General features: G+C 42.7%; 1 protein-coding gene across 1 annotated transcript; it reads left to right on the forward strand.

The window, feature by feature from the left end:
• The first annotated feature begins 23,139 nt into the window (after positions 1–23,139).
• LOC109210749 (auxin-responsive protein IAA17-like) lies at positions 23,140–25,365 on the forward strand. The gene is made up of 5 exons (XM_019374212.1): positions 23,140–23,486; positions 23,940–24,121; positions 24,217–24,328; positions 24,686–24,747; positions 24,866–25,365. The coding sequence occupies exons 1-5, from the start codon at positions 23,257–23,259 to the stop codon at positions 24,901–24,903; spliced, it is 624 nt and encodes a 207-aa protein (XP_019229757.1). The 5' UTR covers positions 23,140–23,256; the 3' UTR covers positions 24,904–25,365.
• Positions 25,366–27,483: the final 2,118 nt, after the last annotated feature.

Consider the following 27,483-nt stretch of genomic DNA (forward strand, 5'->3'; position numbering starts at 1 on the left):
GTCCTTATATGCACCTTGGGGTCACCTGTTTCGTCAAACATCTCGAACTTGGGAGGTTTGTAACCCTCTGGCAGTTCTACGTTCGGCTGAATGCACAGATCCTCATAGTTCAATCCCTCAATGCCTTTACCCCCTTCGACACCTTGGACTCGACTTGTGAGCTTTTTAAGTTCTTCAGCCATGTTCTTGATGAGCAGGTCCTTCTCGGCAGAATCAGCTATGTATAAGGTTTGTTGAGGAGTGTGGGGTAAGGTTTCCACATATATGGGGTTGTTTTGATGAACTCAAGGTATTTGGGTGTAGTGGTGGTCGTTGGTGGAGTTTTGAGGATTGTGGATAGGTTGCGGTGCGTTCTGAGGAGTGTGATAGGTGGTGGTTTGTGGATACTGGGTTGGCTGATGATGTTGTGGTGGAGTTGGTACTGGTGGAGGATTGGGATTTTAAGGCGGTGTAGCATATTGGTGAGGTGCGAGAGGGTTTTGTGGATGCTGGTTCGGTGTATTTTGGGGAGGTGCTGGGTTTTCGGTGTTCTGTTGGTTGATGTCGGGGAGGTTCAGGGTAACAGAGAGATTTTCCAAGTTTCGGACCTGCTCAAGTTCCCCTTGTAACTCCAATATCTTTTGTTCCAGTCGCAAAACTAAGTCATTTGGTGCTGGAGTGCTTCGACCATCTGGAGCTTCAACACTGTCTTCATGCGTGGCATTGTCTTCCCTGATATTTCTTGTATCATCCATTCTGGTCTTTCCCTTGCTTTTAGGATCGTATGGAGGAGGAGGAGGTGGTGGAAGACCTCTTGATCTAGTATGATATGCTGATGATGCCAGTATGCACGAACCAACCTTAGGGGATGGGAATAAACAAATCAAGAAAAGAAGAAAACAAAAAGGTAAACAAGTCAGTGAGGAGTACTAAAAGGTTGTTTGCAGTATCTAAACATATATTTCGGAATAAATTCACATCTAAACTTGGGGACCTCATTGTGCCCGAGGTAGGCCTAAGCGACATATAGATTTGGAGAAAAATTGATGCCAATAACTACGTCATTTCATTAATGCGAAAAATAAACCAAATCTCTACTAAAACGACAATAATGATAAAGAGTCACTTAATGGCATGTGCCTTATTACAATCAAAGCCTAAACGAGTCTAGAAAGCAAGCAAAACATAATTTCTAATCTATTTGGTCCCAGAAGGACCTTCTCCATGCTTGGCCTTCCTTTATCCATCGATCAAATTCCCGAGGTCGCGCATGTCCAGCAGCAGATACGCCCTTGCTAGGAGACCTCCTTCATTTCCATCCATGTTTTGACAACCTGTAACCCTGTTTCTCATCTTCCCTTCCTGCTCCATCAATCCCTGCTCTAAATACTCCAACCTCTCTATTGATTTAGTGGTGATTTCTCTCCATTCATTGATTGCTTCCATATCCGCTTTGCAATGTTCCAATTGTCTGGCCTCAAATTCAAAAATCCTTTTGCGTAACCTCCTATATTTGACTTGGGCCTCAGCAACGTCGTCTATGACCCTATTTACCAAATCAATCCCTGGCTTGACTTATCCTTCTACGTCATCGACCAACCATGACAAATAAAAGTACGCATGGCCAGCATGATATCGATCTGGCTCGATGGTATCCTTTTCCACCACGACCTTTAGACACAACATGTGTTGCGCCTCGTACTTGAATGGAATAACATCACCTTGGAAATCTGCTTTGTAGTGAACCATCTAGGAGACTCGAGGTATGACTTGTTTCCTCCCAGCCTGTCTCAGGACCCTGATAGGAGCATAAGGATACATACCCCTCAACCCAATAAGTACTAAATGAGGAACATCTCTTGACCTAATGACAAATTTGCTAGGAGGGAACCATTCAAAAATCCAATGGACCTTGGCGTCGGTCAAATTGCTAAAGAAGTGCACCCAATCCACAGCATTTTTTTGTTGTGCAAACTTATCTGGGATGAAAGTCATTCTTTTTGGATGGTGAAAAGCTATAGGGTCATTCCATGGTCGCCGTGGAAATTCCTGACGGTATTGTCCTTTTTGAAGATGCTCCAACAACCATATTTGCAGTAACAAGTTACAACCCTCGAAATGTCTGAATCCCTTCTTGCAGCGGTCCAAAGCTTCGGTATATATCTGCCAAGATCATTGGGATGATAGTGTAAGTCTGTCCCTCAATTCCTTCCATTAGGGCCTTAGTAACCATAGACAAACGGGTGTGAATCCTTTCTCCTTGCATTGGGAATACCAACATCCCTAGAAAACAGACAATGAACACGAAAACCCGATGGAGGGTCCAACCCAACAAAGTAATAGCAAACTCATCATGGTAAAGGTGGTAGGATTTGCTGTGTCCGTAACGTGCGTAGAGGAAGTCGAACAATATATATGATTTCTTTAAGCAAACTAACTCTTCATTCTTTCTAAAACCCATCATTTCCAAAAACCCTCGGGAAGTGTGATTCTCAGGTACCAATAGACCAGGGCCATCCTAAGGAAGTCCAGCAAATCCCCCTATTCCTCTAGAAGGGGAGTCATCTCTGTATCCCCGAAACGGAAAACGACCCTCTTTTCATCCCAAAGCATAGTAGCGGCCTCGATCAGTACATTGTTTGGTTGAATGTCTAGTACAGATGGTAGATTCCCAAGAACTCCTTTCACGTGGTTTTTGTCACTTGGTGAGAGATTTTCCCACCAATCCAGTAGCAAAGGTGGGATATTCCGAACCATGCCGAACTTGGGGACCTCGTGCCTCATTTCTGCAAAATAGATAAAGTTAGCCCTTGCCCCCTCCAGATTCAGCTATTTTCACGCTAATGATCAACATATTGGCACGTTTTGTCCAAATGATGCACATATCATGATTATGTCCGTTGGGATTATGGAAATTCTGGTGGACTTTGGACAAGGTTTGTCTTAATGAGTTATTGCGCGGACAGCGTTCTAACTCATACTAGGTTTAGACATGATGCATGCACAATTGATTTTAGAATGGGATTTCTAGAAGAGTCTAGATTGGTACCCTCAAGCGGACAACTTGATAGGGGAAGGCACGGACTGTCGATTGCACCGTTGATCGACTAGTTTTACCGCAAATAAGCCTTTCTAAATTTAAAGGGTGATTTTAGGAAGAGCGCGGACACTCATCAAGTGCCGCTATGGTATTAATACGCACGAGTGGAATATGATGTGGAGCATGCTTTATGCAAAAATAACATGTTGTCATGTATTTTCAAATAAATGCAGTATTGAATGAATGTAAAGACATAAGAGAAAGAAAACTGGGAAGAAGTTAGTTCGCATAATGAAAGAATTGTAATAAAGCAAATAAAGGGGTAAGGGTTGGGGAGAGATATGATACAACAAAAAGTTTGAAGTAGGTGAACATGATTAGGGAATAAGGGGAAACACATTTTGTAATCGAATTAAATGAAGAATTGCATATGAGTTCATATAAAGGGGAAATAGGGAAAAGGATATGCATATAGCAATAAAAGGGAAAAATGGGAGCGGGAGATTCAGGTAACAACAAAATAACAAAGATACGTTTATTAGGGAAGACTAATTCACAAAGATCAAGTTCATTTATGGTAAGAGCCTAAAATATCCCCAGCAGAGTCGCCATGCTGTCGCGCCCCTTTTTCTCGCGAAATCGGGTTTTGACACGTGACAACTCTTTTAAGGAAGGATTTTAAAAGAGAGAGTATCCACCTAATGGATTAAGGTACGTTAGGGCACCTATTTTGCAGATAACTCTGATTAACAAGTTTGCGTCACCAAAGATCGGGTGAGGGCTCGAAATTACTTCGAAGAGAAGGTGTTAGGCACTCTTCGAGGTCCACAACTGTGGGTTCCGGCCGAACTTAATTATATAAATTAGTCTATGTGATCAAAGATAAGAAAAATAAGGAATCTGGGAAGTTCACCATTAAACACAGATAATTGATTGCAAGGCAAGGTGGGGGGGGGGGGTCCTAAATTGTTTAACCTAAAGGATCACCCCGTGCAACATAAATAATACTTCGTAACTCCCTCAAGATGGGGTGTTACTCATATTATTCAGCGGGCACAGACTATCATCTCCTGCTACCCGATTACTATCTTTAAGTTGTTACCTAAAGTGCACTAGTTGATTCTAAACCGTGCCTATCTACCTCGAGACCGGCTCACATCGACCCCGTACCGAGGAGGTCTTTTAAACCTTAAAATCGACAACAGTAGGGCACCCTGTCGGAACGAATTCCTCAGGATTAGGTTCCGCCGCAGCCCCGTCGCCGGCGGGTCGTGATTAAGAGGCGGCCTCCTTTTGCGGTGCAGTCTTAGAGGTTTTCGCCATTATAGAATAGAAGAAAAGGGACTTAGGATGGTATGTGTTTTGCTAAAAGTTCAAGGAATTTGGGTGCATGAGTTGCAAAGCAAAGGTAATTTTGAAAAGAAACAATAATATGAAGAGTTTTGAGCGTAAAGTTTGAATCAAGGAAGGTTAGAGTACTAATAGCTTGCTGGTGATGGTTAAGAACCCATAGTGGCCGACCAAACAACTGACATGCATTTAATGCCATAGTAACTACATCGACGGGACATTTCGGTATCCATTTGTTGATTACATCATAGTCGGGCATATCAGTGACGTTCGTCGCTTACGTTATGGCCCATCGAGAGGGGATTCGGAAGTTCATATCATTTCTCGTCATCTTCTCTCTGAGAAACGATGAGACTATCTGTGTACAATCAAAACCGGGCTCGCCCCTTGTATGACTAATCGAGACTGGGATATGATAGGTTAAGGTTTGACCTCATACTATGTCAAACCATGGTGCAAAATTTGATCGTCAAGCTCGTGATCCAGAGACCGTTCAAGATCGAGGTCGAGCAAGACCGAGACGGAGCAAGATCGAGACCAAGCAAGATTGAGGAAAACTTACCGAGTACAGAAAGCCGAAATAGCCGCAATCGGTCGAGAATCACAGCGAAAATCCCGACACGTATCAAGAAGAGTCCGATTAATTAGCTAATCATGAGATTTCTTACCTCATATAGAACTATATCAAGAGTAGGATTCCCCTATTATATAAAGGAGGTCTGATCATTTGTGAAACACATCATTTTTTATGCAACATCAAGCAATATACTGTAATTTTCTAGCTTTTATTATCTTGTTACTCTGTCCATACGCCAGTTGAAACATCTTTGGTTCAAGTGTGACTAAACTCGCGGGACAAGACTATTCGATTCGTGTGGTTTGCATTTATTCTTTTATCGTCAATTTCAATTTTAATCTATTCTCTTTATTTGTACAAAGTTACATAATGTATCCTTAAAACCACGTATAAATACAATTGTTATGCAATTTTAGGGTAAACACGTTCAACATAAACTTATATTAATAATTGAGTGGTTCCGGTAAGTTTTAAAAAAAATCACACAAATAGGCAGTGGCGGAGCCACATTCAACCCAGGGGTGTCAACCGACACCCCTTCGCCGGAAAATTACACTGCATTGCTAGATAGATTTTTTTTTTCTGTTTTATGTATATCTACAATACATTGATTCCCTTAACTTTTCGATAGATCTAACGTCTTATATTTTGACACTCTTGATGAAAATTTTGACTCCACCACTGCAAATAGTGTTTGACCCAAAAGTAGTTTAATATTTTTTAAGCAAATCAATCAATGTAGATGAAGGGGTAAATCGTAGTTGAAGATAATAAACCCTAGGATGATCTTGAATATAGAATCAGATGATAATAAGGTAAACAAAGTTGATGAGAGAAAGTGATAAACTTCTGAAAGATAAGAGAGATAATGTTAGAGAAAGAGAGAAGAGAGAGATTGTATTTCCAGTAGTCAAAAGTGCCCCTTTTACAAGGCTTGGACCTCTTTATATAATAGAGGATCCTAGCTCGAATATTAAAAGGAAAAAAATGGAGCACATGCTATGGAGTGGCCGACGTGATCGTGAAGTCGTCCCTCTTGTCGTTCATAGGTCGCCCTTTTAGTCGGAATTACGCACACTTGGTCGGTCGTGCTGGCTTGAAGAACGTGGTTGGTCAAATTCGACCCTATACAGTTAGTCCCTCCGCTCGTCGGGGTCACAGCGAATGCATCCTCGATGGGCGGAATCGATACCTCCGTTCCGGGAGAGTTTGACTTTGTCAATGACTTGTGATGTGACAAGTAGGGGACAGTAATCATGACTGTCAGATCGTTGAAGCGAAACGCCCTTCCTCGTGTGACGTCAGCGTTCATATGCGTCATCATTGTGCGTATTCTCAAGGCAAGGGGATCAGAAGCTTTTGGCGCCTGGTTTCCTGTGCCGATTCGACGTCTGCTCCTTCGATTCTGGCGCCAACCAGCCCTATAAGTAGGAGAAGGGTTTAACTTGATTCGAACTTTGGTCATTTGCAAGAGAGTTCCAGACCTTCAATATATATTTTCCACTCCGGTGCGTTTCCCCTTGATCTAAACCCTCTCTCTTTTGATTCTTTTGTTGGGTTGCGCTTAGCTCTTTCCTTCACTGAAAACCATGCATAAACCTTGCCGATCTGACGAGAGGGTCCCGGCGGCTGCCCCTTCGAACGTGCCGCCACCTTCTGAGGTGGAGAAGTGGGGGAAGAAGACGTCAGTCCTCTCACTGTGGAGGCATTATTTCCAAAGCATATATTATCTCGGAGTGATTTTAGTAAAGATTCCCCCATACCGACTCCAGAGTTTTCGAAGTAGTTACAGAACCACTTGGACCATCTCCGCACGAAGTACGGCATACCTGCCTATGTAGAGATGGTTCCGGCGGGAAGGGATTACGTGGACGTTCACCGGCCAGGATATTGTGCCTTTTATGAATACTCCTTCTCGATTGGTTACAGCCTCCTTTTTTCCCATTGGCGGAGGAGTTTTGTCGGTTCTATAATGTGTGTTCGGCTCAACTTACGCCGTATACTCTGAAGGTGCTTCGGTTGCTGACTAAGTACGCGGAGCTGGCCGGATGCGAAGTCACGGTCCATCACCTCCTTCAGCTATTCAATGCCTGCTATCTAAGGGGGACCATGGTGCATCTGAGAGGCCGTGGCACGAAAGGTTTGGTGGTCAAAGCCAACGATCGAGCGAGTCGTGGGTTCTGGCGCAAGTATTTTTTTATTAGGACCGAACACATGGTCTCTAATCCTTCCGGGTTCCCAGAGAGGTGGAACTCGAAACGTAAGTATTTATAGTTTGTCAGTTTCTGTGTTACTTCGTGATTGTTGCCATTCTGACCTTTATATTGCAGATATGGCTCACCCGCCCCGGCCCGTTGCCAACCTTACGAAATGGGTTATGGGCTTGCTTCCTTACGCGGAAGAGACCCGCACTTGGCCTGCCTTCTTGCAGCGTTACGGCCCCAAAGTCCCTTCAGGTAGATTTTCGATTTTTGCTTTGTAAATTCTGCAACTTTGCTTACTTATTTTTATGGTGACAGGTCGAGGCGCTTCCAAGAAGAGGGTGTCGGTCCCCGCTCCCCATCGATTTGACGTTGCCTCGGCCGCTCATGACATATTGGTTGAGTCTGTCCGAGAGGATCCTTCTCCAGCTCCTTTACAGGGGGCCACATCTACGACCATGGTTATGTGGGAGTCGGCATCGCCGGTGCCGACTCTGCACCCCGTGGACGGACCCTCTGATGGCGGGGAATCGTCAGACAGAAAACGGAGAAGGCTTGAGAAGGGTAAGGGGGTGGCCACTGAGGCCGAAGGAAGTGATGTGCCCCCGCCGACGCGCAGACCATTCATGGCCGACGCTGTTCGGTCTGGGAGACCGGCTCGTCAGAAGGGTGCTGCTCCCGGTGCTGGTTTCGCACCTGCCGTTGAGGGGGGATCGTCGACCAATGTCGAAGGACCTGGCGAGGGAACGGAGATATCGGACTCCGACATCGCTCAGGATGATGTCGACGAGTTTGTGGGTGGCCTCACCCACGTGGAGATGACGTCAGATGGGCCCGACCGCCGCATTACGATTCCAGCGGCTTACAACTTGTTGTTAAACAGCGAACAGGTTGCTTCGGCCCTTACCCTACTGTGTGCCTCCCCCGAGAGCAAGACGCTCAGTACCGTAGAGGATGCGGAGCTGTCACGGAAGGTTTCTGGCATGGCTTTGCAGGTAATTCCTTGTTCCCTTTTATCTTTCCGCGTGTTGTATGACTGATTCGAGGCGTGCTCACTTCTGCTTTTCTCTTTAGACTCTCATTTTGGAGGTGGAGAGGGGGCGCCGTGAGCAGAAACAGACGGCCCTTTACAAGAAGATGCTGAAAAAGTAGTGAAGGTATCGCTCTAAGCACAGAGCGGTGGTTGAATAGGGGCAGTCCCAGTTGGAACATAGGGGGGCCGAGCTGGAGGAGGCGGATAGCGAGCTGATGAAGGTCGTAGCCTGCAACAGCGAGTTGGAGGAGCTTCTCAAAACGAAAGATGACGAGCTTGAGTTGAGCCGTGGGGTCGCAGCGGAGAACGTCGACCTGCAGCGGAGGGTGGCGGACTTAACCGCCGAGCTCGATGCTAGGATGGCAGAGAATAATGGACTTTCTCAGCCTTCCTCATCTCGTCCTTTTCCTGGTCGGGGTATGCGTCGTAACGCGCATGAGATGTGGGTATTTGCGGAGGCCAAGCTCGACGTATATAGGGAGCTTCATGCCTCGGGCCGGGCGACGGAGGAGGAGGTTCGGGCACGATGAGACGACGCTCGTGCTGCTCGTGAGGCCTGCAATTATTACCCCGACTCTCCTGATAGGGAGGGGCCTGCTTCTGAAGACGTCAACCGGCTCGACTCCAGCTCCTGGTACAATGACGTTTACTTCCCAGGGGGTGACGGGCAGTCGTGAACTTGTATAGTGTATATTTTTTCGATTGTATAGTGTTTTGGAGCTTGTCCATGGGGTGGATGTAAATATATTTTTGTTGCAATATAGATTTTATTTTTATTGCCTCATCCATTTGGTGTTTCCCCTTTATTTTTCTTTTGTAATGTTTAACCTCCGTAGAGATTGTTCTTATCGTTCGTCGAAGGATCGTGCCGTGACTCGAACGAGATTGAACCGATGTTCGATGGCCTCGGCCATAAGGATGTTGTTTCGACTGTCGTCGAAGCAGTATCCGTCGAAGTTCGAACGAGGTCGAACCGATGTCGATGGCCTTGGCCATTAAGATGTTGCTTCGACTGTCGTCGAAGCAGTATCCATCGAAGTTCGAACGAGGCCGAACCGATGTCGATGGCCTTGGCCATTATGATGTTGCTTCGACTGTCATCGAAGCGGTATCCGTCGAAGTTCGAACGAGGTCGAACCGATGTCGATGGCCTTGGCCATTAAGATGTTGCTTCTACTGTCGTCGAAGCGGTATCCGTCGAAGTTCGAACGAGGTCGAACCGGTGTCGATGGCCTTGGCCATTAAGATGTGGCTTCGACTGTCGTCGAAGCGATATCCGTCAAAGTTCGAACAAGGTCGAACCGATGTCGATGGCCTTGGCCATTGAGATGTGGCTTCGACTGTCGTCGAAACCGTATCCGTCGAAGTTCGAACAAGGTCGAACCGGTGTCGATGGCCTTGGCCATTAAGATGTGGCTTCGACTGTCGTTGAAGCGGTATCCGTCGAGGTTCGAACAAGGTCGAACCGATGTTGATGGCCTTGGCCATTAAGATGTTGCTTCGACTGTCGTTGAAGCGGTATCCGTCGAGGTTCGAACAAGGTCGAATCGATATTGATGGCCTTGGCCATTAAGATGTTAGTTCGACTGTCGTCGAAGCAGTGTCCGTCGTGGGATGGAGATTCCCATTCATTTATTGGAGACTTCTGTTCATACAGGTGATATTTCTGTGCATACAATGGAGAATTTTGTTCACTCAATGGAGAATTTTGTTCATTCCATGGAGATTTTTGTACATGCAGTGGAGATTTCTGCGCATACAATGGTGAATAGTGTGCCTATACTGGAGAGTAACGTGCCTATGATGGAGAGTAACTAGTGTAGTCCCTTCACTATATTGGCCCATGGCTCGTGTCGATTGGCCGATATGGTGAATCTGCGCTCCTGTTCCACCGGGTATCCCCTTTGCCGCCTCGTTAAAAACCTCCCCGAGAAAACCCAATTGGGACAAAACTCGGGTCAGGGAAAAAGAGTACGATTCAGGAGATGCCTTTCAGAAGTGGAAGTATTTGAGGTGGGCGACGTTCCAATTGTTTTGGAGCGGTTTTCCTTCCATCGTTTCTAGTTGGAATGCCCCTTTGTTCGCCGCTGCAATGATTTTGTATGGTCCGTCCCAATTGGTTCCCAATTTCCCTTCGTTTGGATCTCTTGATGCCAGTGTTTTGGCTTTGAGGACATAGTCGCCAACTTTGAGTGACCTTACTTTGGCTTTCTTGTTGTAGTATCTTTCCGCTTGCTGTTTCTGGGCTGCCATCCTTATATGAGCCATGTCTCTTCGTTCTTCGGATTCGTCCAGGTCTTGTAACCTGCTTTCATCGTTATCCGCTCCACTGGTATGGGAATATCTCAGGCTTGGCTCTCCGATCTCGACGGGTATGACTGCTTCGGTCCCATAGACCAGTGAATACGGTGTTTCTCCCGTGCTGGTTTTGGGCGTAGTCCGGTAGGCCCATAATACTTCAGGTAATAATTCAGGCCATGACCCTTTAGCGTCTTCGAGCTTCTTTTTCAATATGTTCAATATTGTTTTATTGGAAGACTCGGCTTGGCCGTTGGCGGCGGGATGATACGGGGTGGAGAGTATCCGTTTGATGTGCCATTTCTCGAAGAATTCTGTCGTTTTTCTTCCGATGAACTGGGGTCCATTGTCACAACTGATTTCTTTAGGGATGCCGAAGCGGCAAATGATATTTTTCCATATAAAGGCGATGACCTCTTGCTCGCGTATTTGTGCGTACGCACCTGCTTCCACCCATTTAGAAAAATAGTCAGTCAAAACTAGAAGAAAGTGTACCTTTCCTCGTCCTGTCGGTAGAGGGCCGATTATGTCCATTCCCCACTTTATGAAGGGCCATGGCGAGGTGACTGAATGGAGGAGTTCCCCTGCCTGGTGTATCATGGGGGCGTACTTTTGGCACTGTTCGCATCTTCGAACATAATCTGCTGCCTCTTTCTTCAGGGTAGGCCAGTAATAGCCGGCGCGGATGAGGCATCGAACAAGGGCGCGGTTTCCTGTGTGGGCGCCATAATGACCTTCGTGCACCTCCTATAATACTTGCCTTGTTTGATGCGGCCCGAGGCATTTGGCAAGGGGACCTCCGAATGTTCTTTTGTAGAGATCGTGATTGATCAGGCTGTATCGGGCAACCTGTACCCGGAGTTTCTTTGCTTCCTTTTTGTCGCATGGGAGCGTTCCGTCCTGCAGGTAGGATACAAACTGGTTGCGCCAGTCCCAAGTCAAGTTTAAAGAGAATACCTCGACATGGTCGACGACCGAATGGAGGAGAGTCACCATATTTTCTTTATTGATATTCTTGGTGGCTGCGGCTAGTTTAGCTAGGCTATCTGCTTCAACGTTTTGTGCCCTGGGGATTTGTTCGAAGTGACATTCGTCGAACTCATGCATCAGCTTGCGGATCTCTGACTGGTATTTTTGTAGCCGTTGTTCTTTGATTTGGTAAGCTCCGGTGACTTGATTTACAACAAGTTGAGAGTCGCAGTGGAGGATGAGTCGACGAGCCCCGTATTTGATGGCTAATTTCATGCCTGCAATCACAGCCTCATACTCGACCTCGTTGTTAGTCATCTCGGGACATCGTATGGACTGGCGAATTACTTCGCCCATGGGGACCTCGAGGACGAGTCCCAGTCCCGATCCCGAGGCATTCGTAGCGCCGTCAGTGTAGAGGGTCCAGAGGTCAGTATGAGCAGAAGCGCGGAGGGCTTCTTGTTCCACCTCTGGCAGTATCCCTGTACTGAAATCGGCGACAAAGTCGGCAAGTACCTGTGACTTGATGGCGGTTCTTGGGTGGTAGGTTATGTCATGCTCGCTGAGCTCTATGGCCCATTTGGCGAGCCTACCCGAGAGCTCGGGTTTGTGTAGGATGTCTCTTAGGGGGAAGGTTGTTATTACCTTTATGGGATGGCATTGAAAATAAGGTCTGAGCTTTCGTGAAGCCACGACCAGTGCCAGAGCCAGTTTTTCGAGGTGGGGGTACCTCGTTTCGGCATCTACGAGTGTTTTGCTAATATAATAAATAGGGGATTGTGTACCTTTGTTTTCCCGGACCAAGACGACGCTGACAGCGACTCCGGATACTGCCAGATACACAAGCAGGCACTCGCCGGGGTTTGCTTTGACGAGCAGTGGTGGCGAAGATAGGTATGCTTTCAATTTCTTCAGGGCCTCGATGCATTCTTTGTTCCATTGTAGTCCATGATCTTTCTTCAGCACACTGAAGAATTTATGGCATATGTCCGAGGACCGCGAGATAAACCATGATAAGGCGGCTATTCGCCCCGTTAGTTTCTGTACCTGTTTCTTGCTGTGCAGAACCTCGGGTATTGTGTCTATTGCCTTAATCTGGTCTGGGTTGACTTCGATGCCTCATTGCGATACGAGGAAACCTAGAAATTTCCCCGAGGCTACGCCGAAGGCGCATTTTTCTGGGTTCAATTTCATCCCATACTGCCTCAGTATCTCGAAGGCCTGCTATAAATGGTCGATATGATCTTCCTTCTTAACCGATTTCACTAGCATGTCGTCAATATAGACCTCCATTGTCTTACCGAGTTGTTCCTTGAACATCTTGGTGACCAACCTTTGGTATGTCGCACCCGCGTTTTTCAGTCCGAGTGGCATCACCTTATAGCAGTACGTCCCTTGATGGGTGATGAAAGTTGTCTTTTCTCGGTCCTCTTCAGCCATTAAGATTTGGTTATAGCCAGAGTAGGCGTCCAAGAAACTTAACAGCTCATGCCCCGCTGTTGCATCGATCAGCTGGTCGATATGGGGCAACGGGAAGGAATCTTTTGGGCATGCCTTGTTTAGGTCGGTGAAGTCTACGAACATTCTCCATATCCCGTTTTTCTTTTTAACCATGACCACGTTGGCGACCCATTGGGGGTACTTTGATTCCCTGATGGAACCGTTGGCTAGTAGTTTATCTACCTCTTCACTGACCGCCTCGTTGATTGCAGTGTTGAATTTCCTTCTTACCTGCCTTATTGGCGGATAAAGTGGGTCGACATTCAGCTTGTGAGTGGTGATGTCTTTCGGGATCCCCGGCATATCTGAATGAGAGAAGGCAAATAAATCTGCATGGTTAGTTAAGAATTCGTGGTACTTACCTGGGTCGGAGAGGTTGTGTCCGATGTAGGCTTTCTTTGAACTGTCGGTACCGTCTAGTTGGACAGGGTCGAGGTTCTGGGCTGTCGCCTTGCAGGCTTCAACGACATCTGGGTCCCTAATAACCTCTGTTATCGGGTTAAGTTTGGTTCCCGACATGGCTAATTGCTATGCTTCTGCGCTTGCTCCCTTCAGCTATTTGGTATGTGTGCAGTCTTGGGAAATTCGGTAACATTCCTGGGCGGTACGTGGCTCACCTCGAATGCTGAATATTCCCCATGGGGTGGGAAATTTGATTACTTGATAGAGGCTCGAGGGGATGGCTCGCATGGCGTGTATCCATGGACGTCCCATGATGACGTTGTAGGCCGTTTCCTGGTTCATGATGTGGAATGTGGTTTCCAGCGTGACTCCCCCTGCCAGAACTGGTAGTGATATTTCTCCTGAGGTTCGCTCTACTGCATTGTTAAAACCTGTTAGTGTTATGCAACGCGGTATTATCTTATCTTCGAGCCTCATTTGCATGAGGACTCTTGGGTGGATAATACATGCGCCGCTTCCGTCGTCTGCCATGATTCTTTTTATGTCGGTATCAGCAATGCGTAAAGTTATAACTAAAGCATCGTAATGAGGGAAAGACAAACCGTTGGCATCAGACTTATCGAAGGTGATATGATCACGCCCAACTATGCCTTATAAAAAGGACTAAGCGGACGTTGCAAATATAACCCGAGTATTACGCCCAGGGTCGAATCCACAGAGAGTTAACCTACCAACTACTATCTTCAGACCCACTAATTCTTCAGAACCAGCTTCCCAAATATTCAAATCTCAGTTGAGTGTTCTTTAACGACTAGCTTGCAAGTAACTAAATAGTTGTAAACTAAACTAATGAGGTTGTAAACAATTATGAGGAAACGCTAAGGCAATGATTTCCCCTATTGATGGAACCCCTTCTGTTTATGCTCATAAAAATTTACCCACACATCTCTATCAATCATGAACGCTAGTCTTACCGCAAATCTCTCCCGAGTAATCACAATAATTTATTATTGCACTCTTCCAAGATACACTAGCTTACTTTATTTAGCACGATTCACTTTAGATTACACCAAAGGCTTCGTTATCCCTAATTCCGCCTTTAAACCCGCAATTATAGATTCCTCTAATAATCTAGGAGTGGTGTTGTTCAACAATAACCTAAATATGCACTCTTTTCCAAGTTATGCACACTAAATAGGCACAGCTAATTGAGGATCCTATCAATTAACTACAACGAACACGAAGTTGAACAAATAGAGATTAAACTGGCAATTTTGTATTCACATAAACAAGAAGTTCATCACCCAATAGGTTCCATCAAAACCTTAGACAAGGAATTTAGCTACTCATGGCTATGGGAAAATAGACTAAGATTGAATTCATCATGAAAATCAAAAGAAAAGAAGAAAGATGTTTAGAGTATTCTCTCACAATGGTTTTGCTTGCTAAGAAACCTTAAAAATCAATATATGCCTCTCTTGGGCGAAGTCTAATGTTTTAAATAGGGTTTAGGTCTAAAAATCCCGTAATTGACACTTTGGTCCCTGAAGTTTCTGCGCCTACCGCGGTTCTGCCGCGGTCGCAGTAGAACCGCGGCCAAACACCCTCGCGGAATCACTGAGGTTCTGCAGCTGCTTCCCACCGCGGTTTTGCCGCGGTCGCGGTGGAACTGCGGTGGACCCAGTGCTCTGAATCTTCGGCCTGTTTTGCGTGGTTCACTTGGGAAATTTCACAGTTGGCCTCTTTTTCATCACTTTTAACTCCAAAACTGCTCCTTAGCCTTCCTTATACATATTTCACCTACAAATCATGAAAATCACTAATAAGAGCATTTTGTTATAACTTTTAGCATTAAAACTACACAAGAAGGTGATTATTTAAGGTGTGATTATAGTCATATTCACCTATTATCAACACCCCACACTTAAACCTTTGCTCGTCCTCGAGCAAACTAAACCACACTTCTAGGCCTAACTGCTCAATGCATTGCCCCAATTTATGTCACACCTGCTATTATCAAAGATCGACCTAAGCGGTGCACAATCATATCTCAAATGCAGACTCTCATGCCAAGACACACTTGTGCTCACTCTAATTACTCTAACAGAAGTGAAGACTCACTTTTTCTTCCTGAGTCACATGCCCTCACATAAACAAAATTTGAGAGAAGTTCCACACACACATAAAATTCAACAACAAGGAACCATATATAGAAAGAATTCACTCACTCTCAGCAAAGAGCATTCACATGCCACACAGACACACCATAAGCTTGCCCCTAGAGTCATACTCCACTAATCGAGCCATTCAGTCAAAGATCAAGAGGTCTTTATAGCTTGTAATGTAGGCTAAGGGACGGGTAGGATATATTTGGATATAGTGACTAACCTCCCTAAGCACTTTTAATACACACTTCCTTTTATTTCACCTTCATGTTCAACCCAATCATTATTCCACATTTTGTTTCACTTGTGACCCCCACTTTTCTTTAGGTACAACTGGCTTCTTTTTCTCTTTTTTTTTTTTTTGAGATTTATTGTACACTGCCAGTTCACCAATCAGAACCTTCATTCTTGATTCCCTTTTTTTCACTAACTCTCTCCCACCCCACACTTTGACTTTTGTATATTCTTTAGCGATTCAAGTGCTTCTAGGGGGTAAAGGTTCAAACAATTAGCTTATTCAAACACAACGATTTAGATCATTATAGGGTTATCAAAGAACAGGCTTCAGGCTCAAAGGGGTTAACTATGGTAATATGCACAGGTGGATTCTCAAGTATAGAGGGTTGCACAAAGAAATGCCTCAATCATCTCTAAAAACAAACGACTTCTATTTCGCTTTGCACACACACAGGGCAAGTTCTAGGTATCATATGCAAGCATAGGATGCAAGTAACAACTCACACACACTTAGCATGTAACTCATTCCGAATCAGTTCATCAACACAATTTCTACGAGTTGTTCAAGCAAGACAATATGTGCAAAATTAAGGCATATATTATGAGTCCACAAACAAGCTTAGACGTCCACTCTCAAGTTCTTTTCTTTGCAAGTGTGCACATTTGGGGTTACATTCTGACCTTCACCCATCTAATCCTAAAACTACAAAAGAAAATCTACCTAACCCGGTTCAAAGAAAACCCTTGGAAAAGAACCGTGGTCAAAGAAAAACCAAGGGAGGTACTACACTACCTAAAAGAAGAAAAAAAAAAAATTCTACATGGACTACTTCCCTCAAGAGTACTGTCCACCTAGTCCGTCATCAGGAAGAGTCCTCTACATCTTTTTAGATTCGACTATGACCCTCAAGAGACCTGTCGACAAGTGTCCGTCGTTGGGCCAAGTCAGTTGCTTCCGATGTGAGTACAGTCAATTATACACAACAACATCAATCTAATATTACAACATACTCAATGTCTATATACACTACAATACACTACCAGAGCAAGTCTCCCACCCCACACTTAAAATTATGGCATGTCCCATGTCATATCAAAAATAAGAGGGTAAACGAACTCCCTGGTAGGCCAAAGGCCGAAGCACTAGCAGCTCATGGGGTACTCAGGCTTTTCCCAAGCTTGGTCCTTCGTGCGGGTACTCACACTTAGTTCCAACCATTTGTTTGCTGTTGCATCCTTCCACTACCTTTGTTTTCCATGCTCCTAGAAGAAAAAAAATAAAATAAAAATTGACACACTTTTCTCGCCACTTGGATGATTGAACTGGGCACCTAGCTTGGAATCAAGCTTGGGAGCTCGAGCGATCGGGGGTGATACGTTGATGATCGAGCCAAGCTTTAAGTACTTCATTTTGCACTTCTTGGCTTTCATGTGAGGAATGTCATTTTTCCTCCTTGTTCCCTCAAATTGTAAGATGAATGGTTGTTGCCTTTCCTCCTTGCAATCCCTCATTGAGTCGTGTAGATCAATTCCCATATCACCACACAAGTCCAATGTTGAAAAATGCTTGAAATTCGACTTCAAACCTTCATTTTGCAATTTTTCTCGGATTTTGACATCCTCTTTTTCCCTCGGGTTAGAGTCAATCTCAACCAAATTTTTATTTACACCGGTTGACTCTAATCCTATTTTTTTCTCGGCACCATTAACACTCATGGAGTCGGTTGGCGGATGTTCAATTCTTGAATCCTCAAAGTAACGCTCACTTTCTTCCTCGAAATTGGATTCTTCTTGGTTTTGATCAAGTGCCAAGGAAAGATTTTCGGCTTCCACATCTAAGGAAAGTTCTTGGCTCTCATTAACTTTCGAGGCTTTTTGGACCTCTAAAGCTTCAAGCATTTCTCCCATTTGTGAGTGACACCTTTCAAGTGCCAAGTCATTTCGGAGACTATTTTCCAAAAGCTCCTCCAAGGCACTTTGTTCTTTGTTTCCTCCTTCAAGTAAACATTCCAACATGAGCTTGAACTCTCCATTTCGGCCATGCTCAACTTCTTCAACTCCCATGGCCCTATAATTTTCATCACAAAAAGTAGAATCATCATAGTGGGGGCTTGGGAAAGGGAAGGACAAATAAGCACAAACATCCCAATGACCATTTTGAAAACCACACTTATCACAAATACTCCACTCATGGGTTTGAGATTGTGCGCACAATCCACCCCTGGGAAAACATAAACAATTTTGCCACGAGTGTGGTCCTCCACAATAAGGACAAGGGTCATCAAAGTATGAACAACTACCATCCGACCAATTTTCATTATATGATGCCATTTTTCAAAACTAAGAAAATAAACACGAATAACAATAAAAATAGACCAAGGTAAGAAAAATTAATTACACAAATATTCACAAGTTGGGTATAGAGAAAACTGACCACACTAAGAATTTTTATATTTCTATCAATGGTAATTGATAATTCCGTTAACTCCTCGGCAATGGCGCCAAAATTTGATCACGCCCAACTATGCCTTATAAAAAGGACTAAGCGGACGTTGCAAATATAACCCGAGTATTACGCCCAGGGTCGAATCCACAGAGAGTTAACCTACCAACTACTATCTTCAGACCCACTAATTCTTCAGAACCAGCTTCCCAAATATTCAAATCTCAGTTGAGTGTTCTTTAACGACTAGCTTGCAAGTAACTAAATAGTTGTAAACTAAACTAATGAGGTTGTAAACAATTATGAGGAAACGCTAAGGCAATGATTTCCCCTATTGATGGAATCCCTTCTGTTTATGCTCATACAAATTTACCCACACATCTCTATCAATCATGAACGCTAGTCTTACAGCAAATCTCTCCCGAGTAATCACAGTAATTTACTATTGCACTCTTCCAAGATACACTAGCTTACTTTATTTAGCACGATTCACTTTAGATTACACCAAAGGCTTCGTTATCCCTAATCCCGCCTTTAAACCCGCAATTATAGATTCCTCTAATAATCTAGGAGTGGTGTTGTTCAACAATAACCTAAATATGCACTCTTTTCCAAGTTATGCACACTAAATAGGCACAGCTAATTGAGGATCCTGTTAATTAACTACAACGAACACGAAGTTGAACAAATAGAGATTAAACTGGCAATTTTGTATTCACATAAACAAGAAGTTCATCACCCAATAGGTTCCATCAAAACCTTAGACAAGGAATTTAGCTACTCATGGCTATGGGAAAATAGACTAAGATTGAATTCATCATGAAAATCAAAAGATGTTTAGAGTATTCTCTCACAATGGTTTTGCTTGCTAAGAAACCTTAAAAATCAATACATGCCTCTCTTGGGCGAAGTCTAATGTTTTAAATAGGGTTTAGGTCTAAAAATCCCGTAATTAACACTTTGGTCCCTGAAGCTTCTGCGCCTACCGCGGTTCTGCCGCGGTCGCGGTAGAACCGCGGCCAAACACCCTCGCGGAATCACTGAGGTTCTGCAGCTGCTTCCCACCGCGGTTCTGCCGCGGTCGCGGTGGAACCGCGGTGGACCCAGTGCTCTGAATCTTCGGCCTGTTTTGCGTGGTTCACTTGGGAAATTTCACAGTTGGCCTCTTTTTCATCACTTTTAACTCCAAAACTGCTCCTTAGCCTTCCTTATACATATTTCACCTACAAATCATGAAAAGCACTAATAAGAGCATTTTGTTATCACTTTTAGCATTAAAACTACACAAGAAGGTGATTATTTAAGGTGTGATTATAGTCAAATTCACCTATTATCATGATACCATCTTCGAAGTCGTCATACCGTTCGTGAGCGATCGTGCGTTTCAGCTTGTGTGTGGTGGTGAACTTTACATGGTTGATTGCCGAGTCGTCGCCGGCGCCGACGATCATCTGTATGGTTCGCGCTGGAGAAGGCGGTTTTGGTGGTCCTTAGGATTGGTCGTGTCCTCTGGCAAAATTAGTCCTTCCTTTATCGCTGAGTAGCTCCTTCCGGTATCCCTAGTTCAGCATTCTGACCACCTCCTGCCGTAGACCTATGCAATCTTCGGTCTTGTGTCCTCTTTCCTGATGGAATTTGCGTAGGATGTTCGACCTTTTTGCACTAGGATCTGATTTCATTTTTTGTGGCCACTGCACCTTCGTGCCTAGCTTTTCCAGTGCGTATACTATTTCTGAAGGGGAGACACAAAAGTTATGAGTGGATAATAATGGGGGCATACCTCTTTCTTTTCGAAGCAGGGCGGCATGTCGCTGCACGGTATCTGGATGTCTTCGAGGAGGCGGGTTATGAGTTCTGACGTAAGGCTGGTGCCTTTCTCTGTTGAAGCGTGGGAGTGGTTCTCGCCGCCCGTCGTTGCGTCAGTCCCTCCTTACTTCTGATTGTACGGACGTTAGTCGTTGGGCTGGGCCATTAAGGTCGTCTTCATCTGCACTGACTTCGGCGCAATAGGCATTGTGAATCTCTTCCCACGTGGTGGGGGGATACTTCATGAGACGATTGAGCAGCTTCTTGGTTGCTTTGGATCCATCTCTGTTCAGCCCATTTTGGAAAGCTGCCACCGCCATTCCTTCTGACACGTTTGGCAGTCCCATTCTTACCCTGTTGAATCGTGCCAGGAAGTCCCTGAGTCCTTCACCTGTTGTTTGCCTGATGGCGAAGATGTCGTTGACCCTAGCTTCGGCTTTCTTTGCTCCTGCGTGGGCGGTGGCGAACTTGTCCGCCATCTCTTCGAACGTTGATATCGATCTGGCCGCAACTGGGAGTACCATGTGAGTGCTCCTCCCGTCAAAGTCTCCCCAAACTTTTTCAGCAACACAGATGGCACCTGTTCTTTCGATAGGTCATTGCCTTTTACGGCGGTCACGTAATGAATCAGGTGATCTTCTGGATCCGTGGTCCCGTCGCATATTTTCAAGTATGGTGGTATCTTGAAGGTTTTAGGGATTGGGTGAGGAGCAGCTTCCTCATTATATGGTTGCTCGACGAATCTTCCCATATCGCGTTTCGCAGTAGCTTAGGGGCGCCAGGTATCTTGTCTACCCTCTCCTGGTGCTCCTTCATTTGATCACGAAGTGCTTTATTCTCGTTCTCCATCTCCTTCATTTTCTTAAGTATGGCTGTGAGCGCATCGTTGCTTGTATTTGAATCAGTGTGGGCGTTACCTGTTCGTGCAACGTTGGGCTCTCCGATGGTGGTGGCGATTTCTGCCATCGATGGATCTTTGATATTTCCCTGAGGTGGTTTCTCGAGTATTCTACTTAGAGTGTTCGTCAACCATTCTTCTAGTAGCTTTTTGACCACTGGGGGTGTTTCCTTTGCTGCAGATGTAGAAGTCCCTCTTTCATACAAAATCGTTAGATCTTCGAGTGAGGAGGGTGAGATCTCTCCCTCCGGTATGTTACTTGGTGTTATATTCGCGGTATTTTCTCTACCTGCTTCGTTGAGTGGGCCTATGAGGTTGGTTGAGACGTCTGCTATCATCTTCAACCTTGACTCTTTGTCTGCCATTTGTTAGTTCCTATGAGATCTGAAGAACAGCGATAGTTGTTTCTGATATCCTAGATGTGAACTACGATTTCGACTACCGAAATCCCCACAGACGGCGCCAAATTGTTTGACCCAAAAGTAGTTTAATACTTTTTAAGCAAATCAATCAATGTAGATGAAGGGGTAAATCTTAGTTGAAGATAATAAATCCTAGGATGATCTTCAATATAGAATCAGATGATAATAATGTAAACAAAGTTGATGAGAGAAAGTGATAAACTTCTGAAAGATAAGAGAGATAATGTTAGAGAAAGAGAGAAGAGAGAGATTGTATTTCCAGTAGTCAAAAGTGCCCCTTTTACAAGGCTTGGATCCTCTTTATATAATAGAGGATCCTTGCTCGAATATTAAAAGGCAAAAAATGAAGCACATGCTATGGAGTGGCCGACGTGATCGTGAAGTCGTCCCTCTTGTCGTTCATAGGTCGCCCTTTTAGTCGGACTTACGCACACTCGATCGGTCGGCTGGCTTGAAGAACGTGGTTGGTCAAATTCGACCCTATACGAATAGGTATTGGTCCAATTCTCACTGCCCGTCCTTTCCCTTCCCAGTCTCATGATGAAAATTTGAAACCAAAATGAAGATTTTATATTTTCTGCAATTTTATATGATTATGTTTACAAAAAAGAATTGTTAAAAAAGTTTCCCAATTATGATTGGTTAAAGATATAAACATGCATGTTTATATATTTATTTACTGATTGATCATTTCCAAAATTAGTCATAAAAACAAATTTTGGATTTCTTAACAAGAACTTAATTGAAGAAATGAATTGGGGAAAAAATCGTTAAAAGCCGGCGGAAATCCCGGTCATGACGTGTGATTATACTTTGGGGTGACGGTTACGTTTAAAGTGGCAGGTGCGGGATACGAGTAAAAGATGCCACGTGTCGGTAAAAAACCGCTGGTCCTGATGAAGAGGGGTCATAAAACCGACAAAGCAACAGGTCACATGCTGGGTTTTTGTAACCCAATCATAATTAGAGTTTCTTTGCACATGCCCTTCTTCATTGGTTGACCTGTCTCTCTACTAACCCAGCATGTAGGCCCCACCCTTCTTCCCTACACACGAGTGCCGATTCATAATATGGAGAAATTCATAAGGAAAAAATAAATGAGTTGCCTCTTAATTCGTTCGGAAAAGGTATTTACACGCGGCCAAATGATTTAGGAAAACTACGTATATGCTCCATCCATTCAAATTATTTATCGTGTTTTAAAAATAATTAACTCAAATTATTTATCATTTTAAAATTTCAAAACAAATTAAATTTATTTTCCGTTACCCTTAATAATAATTGTTCTTGAGGATTACAAATAACTAAATTATGAGTTAATACTTGTATTTTTAATGAACAAATTAATACTAATATGGTCAAATACATTGTTAATTAACGCCAAAAGGTGAATTTCTTAATATCTGAAAACAGCCAAAAAAATACTTAAAGTGAATCGGAGAAAGTATTTTTTTTAAGGAGTGTGTAAATAAGTTAAAACTGAGGGAGTAATAACTTTCTCTTACCGAAATTATTATCTCTCGCAGATAATTTTTAATTTAAGAGATGAAGTGTCGGCTATTTGGTTAATTCTTCATGTACTACAATTTCTACACTGCTATTACTAGAGTTAATAAGTTGTCAATTTCTGCTGTGTAAAAATTGAGAACGGACACAAGGCCCCAAGGTCGGAACCAAACAAAATGAGAGATGCACATTTTTCCATCATTCACTTCCTTACAACGTGGACAAATCCTAACCATTCACGTGTCAACAACAGAATGGTCAAGATGACAGCCTCCGTCCACTTCCCCAAGAGCCTATATAGTGGCCAAAACGCTGAACATTTAGCGTTGGTAATAATAAGCCTCCTTTTTCAAGCACCAAAATATCAATATCAATTTCATCAAAAGTATCTAAAAACTTTTTTAGCCTACTAAAGTGGAAAGCCAAAAAAATGTCATCGGAAAAATTCAAAGCAGCCAATGACTTGCCGGAAACAGAAATCTCCGGCCTCAATTTCAAGGAAACTGAGCTCAGCCTCGGCTTACCCGGCGAATCACGAAAGCAAATCTCCGGCACAAAACGTGGAATCTCCGATGCTATGGAATTAAGCCTAGGAAGCTCTACTTCTGAAAATCATCACTCGAAAAATGAAATGTCTACTGGAACTAAACCTCCAGCGAAGTAAGTCCTCTAATTAACTCAATTGTCAGTTTCAATACATACACTTCTAGCATTGACAAAATTAAGTACTTATTTTAAAAGTAAAGGCTTGCAGTAGACCAAAGGCGGAGCCAGAATTTGAGAGCCTTATGAGTTTGGGATTCTAGTCCATTTAAGTTATTGGATTCTGAATTAACAATTTATACATATTCAATGAATATTTTGAGTCAAATATAGGGTTTGGGCGAAAGCCACTAGGTTCGGCCAAACCAGCAACACCTATCCTAGCTCCGCCCCTGCAGTAGACAGTGGCACGCTACTACTGCGTAAATAGAGCAAAAATAATTTTTGTTTCTTACTTACATATAAGTTGTTACGTTGAATCTCTTGGCATTAAGATTTTTTAAAATTCCTATGGTTTAATTCTTGGCTCCGCCATTGGATTTTAACGAAATTTATGAATTATGATAATAGGGCACAAGTAGTGGGATGGCCACCTGTGAGATCATACAGGAAAAACATGGCAGACAAGTGGAAGTACGTGAAAGTGGCAGTAGATGGAGCTCCCTATTTGAGAAAAGTAGATTTGGAGTTGTACGATAGTTACCAGAAGCTGTTAAATGCTCTACAAAACATGTTTACTTGCCTAAATATCTGTAAGTACAGAGTTCCGTTTCTAATTTAATCTGTCGTTGTATTTATAATATTTGAATCATGATGTTAATTGTGAAAGTAAATGGTAATTAATCAGGTAATTTTCAAAGCGAAAGCAAGCTTATGGACATTACAAATGGTGTGGAATATGTACCAACCTATGAAGATAAAGATGGAGACTGGATGCTTGTTGGAGATGTTCCTTGGAAGTATGTTAATTTTACATTCTGATTTCTCTTTTGTCGTCTGATTTGTCGTTTCTTTTACGTAATCGTTCTTTTTTAGGTGATCTAATATGTGAATGCATAAGAGTTAAACTTTTTTCTATTTTTGGATTTTAATTTCTGTTAGAGACATATCAAGTGTATAAACTCGCTTATACTCTGTATTTTTGCTCAAAAAATCATTAAATATGTACAAATAATTTGAATCCATTAAATTAGATGAGATGTGGTAGAATTACGAATCTGAACCCATAAAATTTAAATCCTGAATCCGCTTCTGATTTCTGTCCTTAGTAATTTATCTTGATGTGATGGAAACTTATATTCCTTTTCTTTTTCCAGAATGTTTGTTGATACTTGTAAGAGAATCAGGTTGATGAAGAGCTCAGAAGCCACTGGATTAGGTAATCTAATTAAATTTTCTTTCTTCTTTAATAAATTTGTTACTTCCTCTTATATAGAATAGTTTCTATGACTAAGCTATAGTACTAATTAAGTTGTTTTTGTTAATTGTTTGTGTAGCTCCGAGGACACCCGTGAAATGCTCGAGTACAAGCTAAACAAAGAAACTTTTCTCATCCTTAGCCCAAAGATTGCATGTACAGATATTCGAGGAAAATAGGACAAGTAATGCACGGATGTTAGGCAATTACTTAAATATTTTTTTTTTTACTATATATCGACCCTTCCCCTGTCGAGAGAAAGATGATTATTTTCATTATTACTGTATTTGAGCGTCTAATTATATATAGTAGTACTACTTTATTTTGTCACAATTGTAGATCTTAATTCTTATCATAGAATAAAGCCACGGGAAAAGAAAAGAAAAAAAAGAGAGAGAAAAAGAAACCTTTTGTAATCTGTTATGGTATGTGCAAAAGTGATGAAATTGATCAACATATATATATCTACGTCCTTTAGATAGCGACAGGGAATTGATATTTCCTTTGATCAATTGATTTCAATTATCAAATTATAAAGCTGGGCTAGGCTAGGCCAGGTCAAGCCAAGCCATATTGACAGCTCTACTGCCTCGTTAACTTTTGGATTAAGTCATTGCTCTATACATTTTTTTGTATTCACAGTAAATCATATATTGCGTTACAATATTTTTGAAATAAAAAATTGCTTTCTCCTGTAGTTTATAAAGCTGTTAGTACAAATTAATGACGCTCCAATGGACTGAAATTAAGTATTTATTGATTAGGATTTTGCGACCTGTTCAGTACTATGTAATAATAATATGAGGGTTTTGACGTGTAATATAACTCTAGCATTATAGTAGTGGTTCCCTCAATATCTGTAGAGCATTGAATTTCAGTGGGTTCCAAATAAACTCACCGCCACATTCTCTTTTCTTAATTAGTTTTTTTATTTTATTTTATTGCCATTGTCAACATTAATATATGGTTATAAAAAAGAGAACAGATACTATATAGCTGATCAATTAAATGAAAAGATCTATTCCTTCGTTTAATTTTAGGGGGATGTGCACAAATAGCCACTAACAGCACCTGTCTTTATTTTAAAGCTAGTGTTTTAAATGTCTTTAGTCTTTAGCCACTGGTTTAATAAACTTATAGCTGACTGGACGAAAATACCCTTCTGCTATAACTTATACCTACGCTAACATTAACGAGCAGCAGCAGCAACGCAGAACTTAAGTTTGACTTTCTGGTTAAAAAGTTATAGACAGGATGTCCTTAACTTATAGTTCAAAGTTGAAAACTTAAGGACTCATGTCCTTAACTTTGATTTCAAAGATTAAAAGTTAAGGACAGGAAGTCCTTAACTTATAGTTTCAAGTTTAAAACTTAAGGACTGTCTGTCCTTAACTTTGAGTTTTAATTTCAAAAGTTAAGGACAACAGTCCTTAAGTTTGACTTGCTGGTTAAAAAGTTATGGACAGGAAGTCCTTAACTTATAGTTCAAAGTTGAAAACTTAAGGACTCCTGTCCTTAACTTTGATGTCAAAGATTAAAAGTTAAGGACAGGAAGTCCTTAACTTATAGTTTCAAGTTTAAAACTTAAGGATTGTCTGTCCTTAACTTTGAGTTTTAAGTTCAAAAGTTAAGGACAACATGTTCAAAAATTACTAGTTAGATCGATCGATTCAGAGAAGATGACAGAGAAGATGAAGAAGGAGAAAGATTAACTGAAGCTCGTTTGCATGCGAGGATGATACAGCAGCAGAGAACACGCGAACTTGCCCCTCTCTCAAATTTCCTCTTCTGAATGAAAAAACAAGGGTTTTGGGCCTTTTGGCATATGAAGGAAGGGTAAAACAGTCTTTTCCCTATTAGTAGTGGATATTTTTGCTGAGCATTATAATTAGTGGATAAAAATTAAAGACACCCTTAATTAGTGGCTACTACACGCCATTTTTACTTAATTTTATATCTTGTCAATTTTGAGGATTAAATTCATCTACTAACTAGTTGCATGGTCCACCTAGCTAAACTAGAAACGAGAGCCCACTCCCGTCGTCGTTGGGCCTTTGCTGAGTATGAAGGAAAAATGTCGTAAAAATAGCACGGTATAGCCAATTTTCGGACTGGTCATTCAAAAATAGCCAGCGTTTACCAAGTCAATGAAAAATAGCCACTATTTTGCTGCAATTGAGACCGGTCCAGCATAATATACTGGAGTTCGGTGCACTTGTGTATGAACTCCGGCATATTATGCAGGACCGGTATACTTTGCTGGCTCCAGTATAATATACTGGAGACTGGAGCACCGGTGCTCCAAACTCCAGTATATTATACTGGACCAATATACTTGCTGGAACTCCAGTATATTATGCTGGAATTCTAGTGTACTTATGCTGGAACTCCATCATATTATGTTGGAGTTCCAGCATACTTATTCTGGAACTCCAGTATAATATGCTGGAGTTCAAGTATACTTATGCTGGAACTCCAGCATAATATACTGGAGTATTTTTCGGGTTTTGAACAGTGTTTTCGCTCAGATTTATCTTTATATAAAAAGTGGCTAAATTTCGATTACTTTTGAAACTGGGCTATTTTTGAACGACCAGTTGTAAATCTGGCTATTTTTAAAATTCATTGTATAGCCGTCGGAAAAATAAGGAATTTTTACCTCCTATAGCAAAGGTTAACACCTTATTTATTTTAAAT

The sequence above is a fragment of the Nicotiana attenuata genome, unplaced genomic scaffold, assembly GCF_001879085.1.
Source record: "Nicotiana attenuata strain UT unplaced genomic scaffold, NIATTr2, whole genome shotgun sequence".
In the NCBI taxonomy this organism is placed as follows: domain Eukaryota; kingdom Viridiplantae; phylum Streptophyta; class Magnoliopsida; order Solanales; family Solanaceae; genus Nicotiana; species Nicotiana attenuata.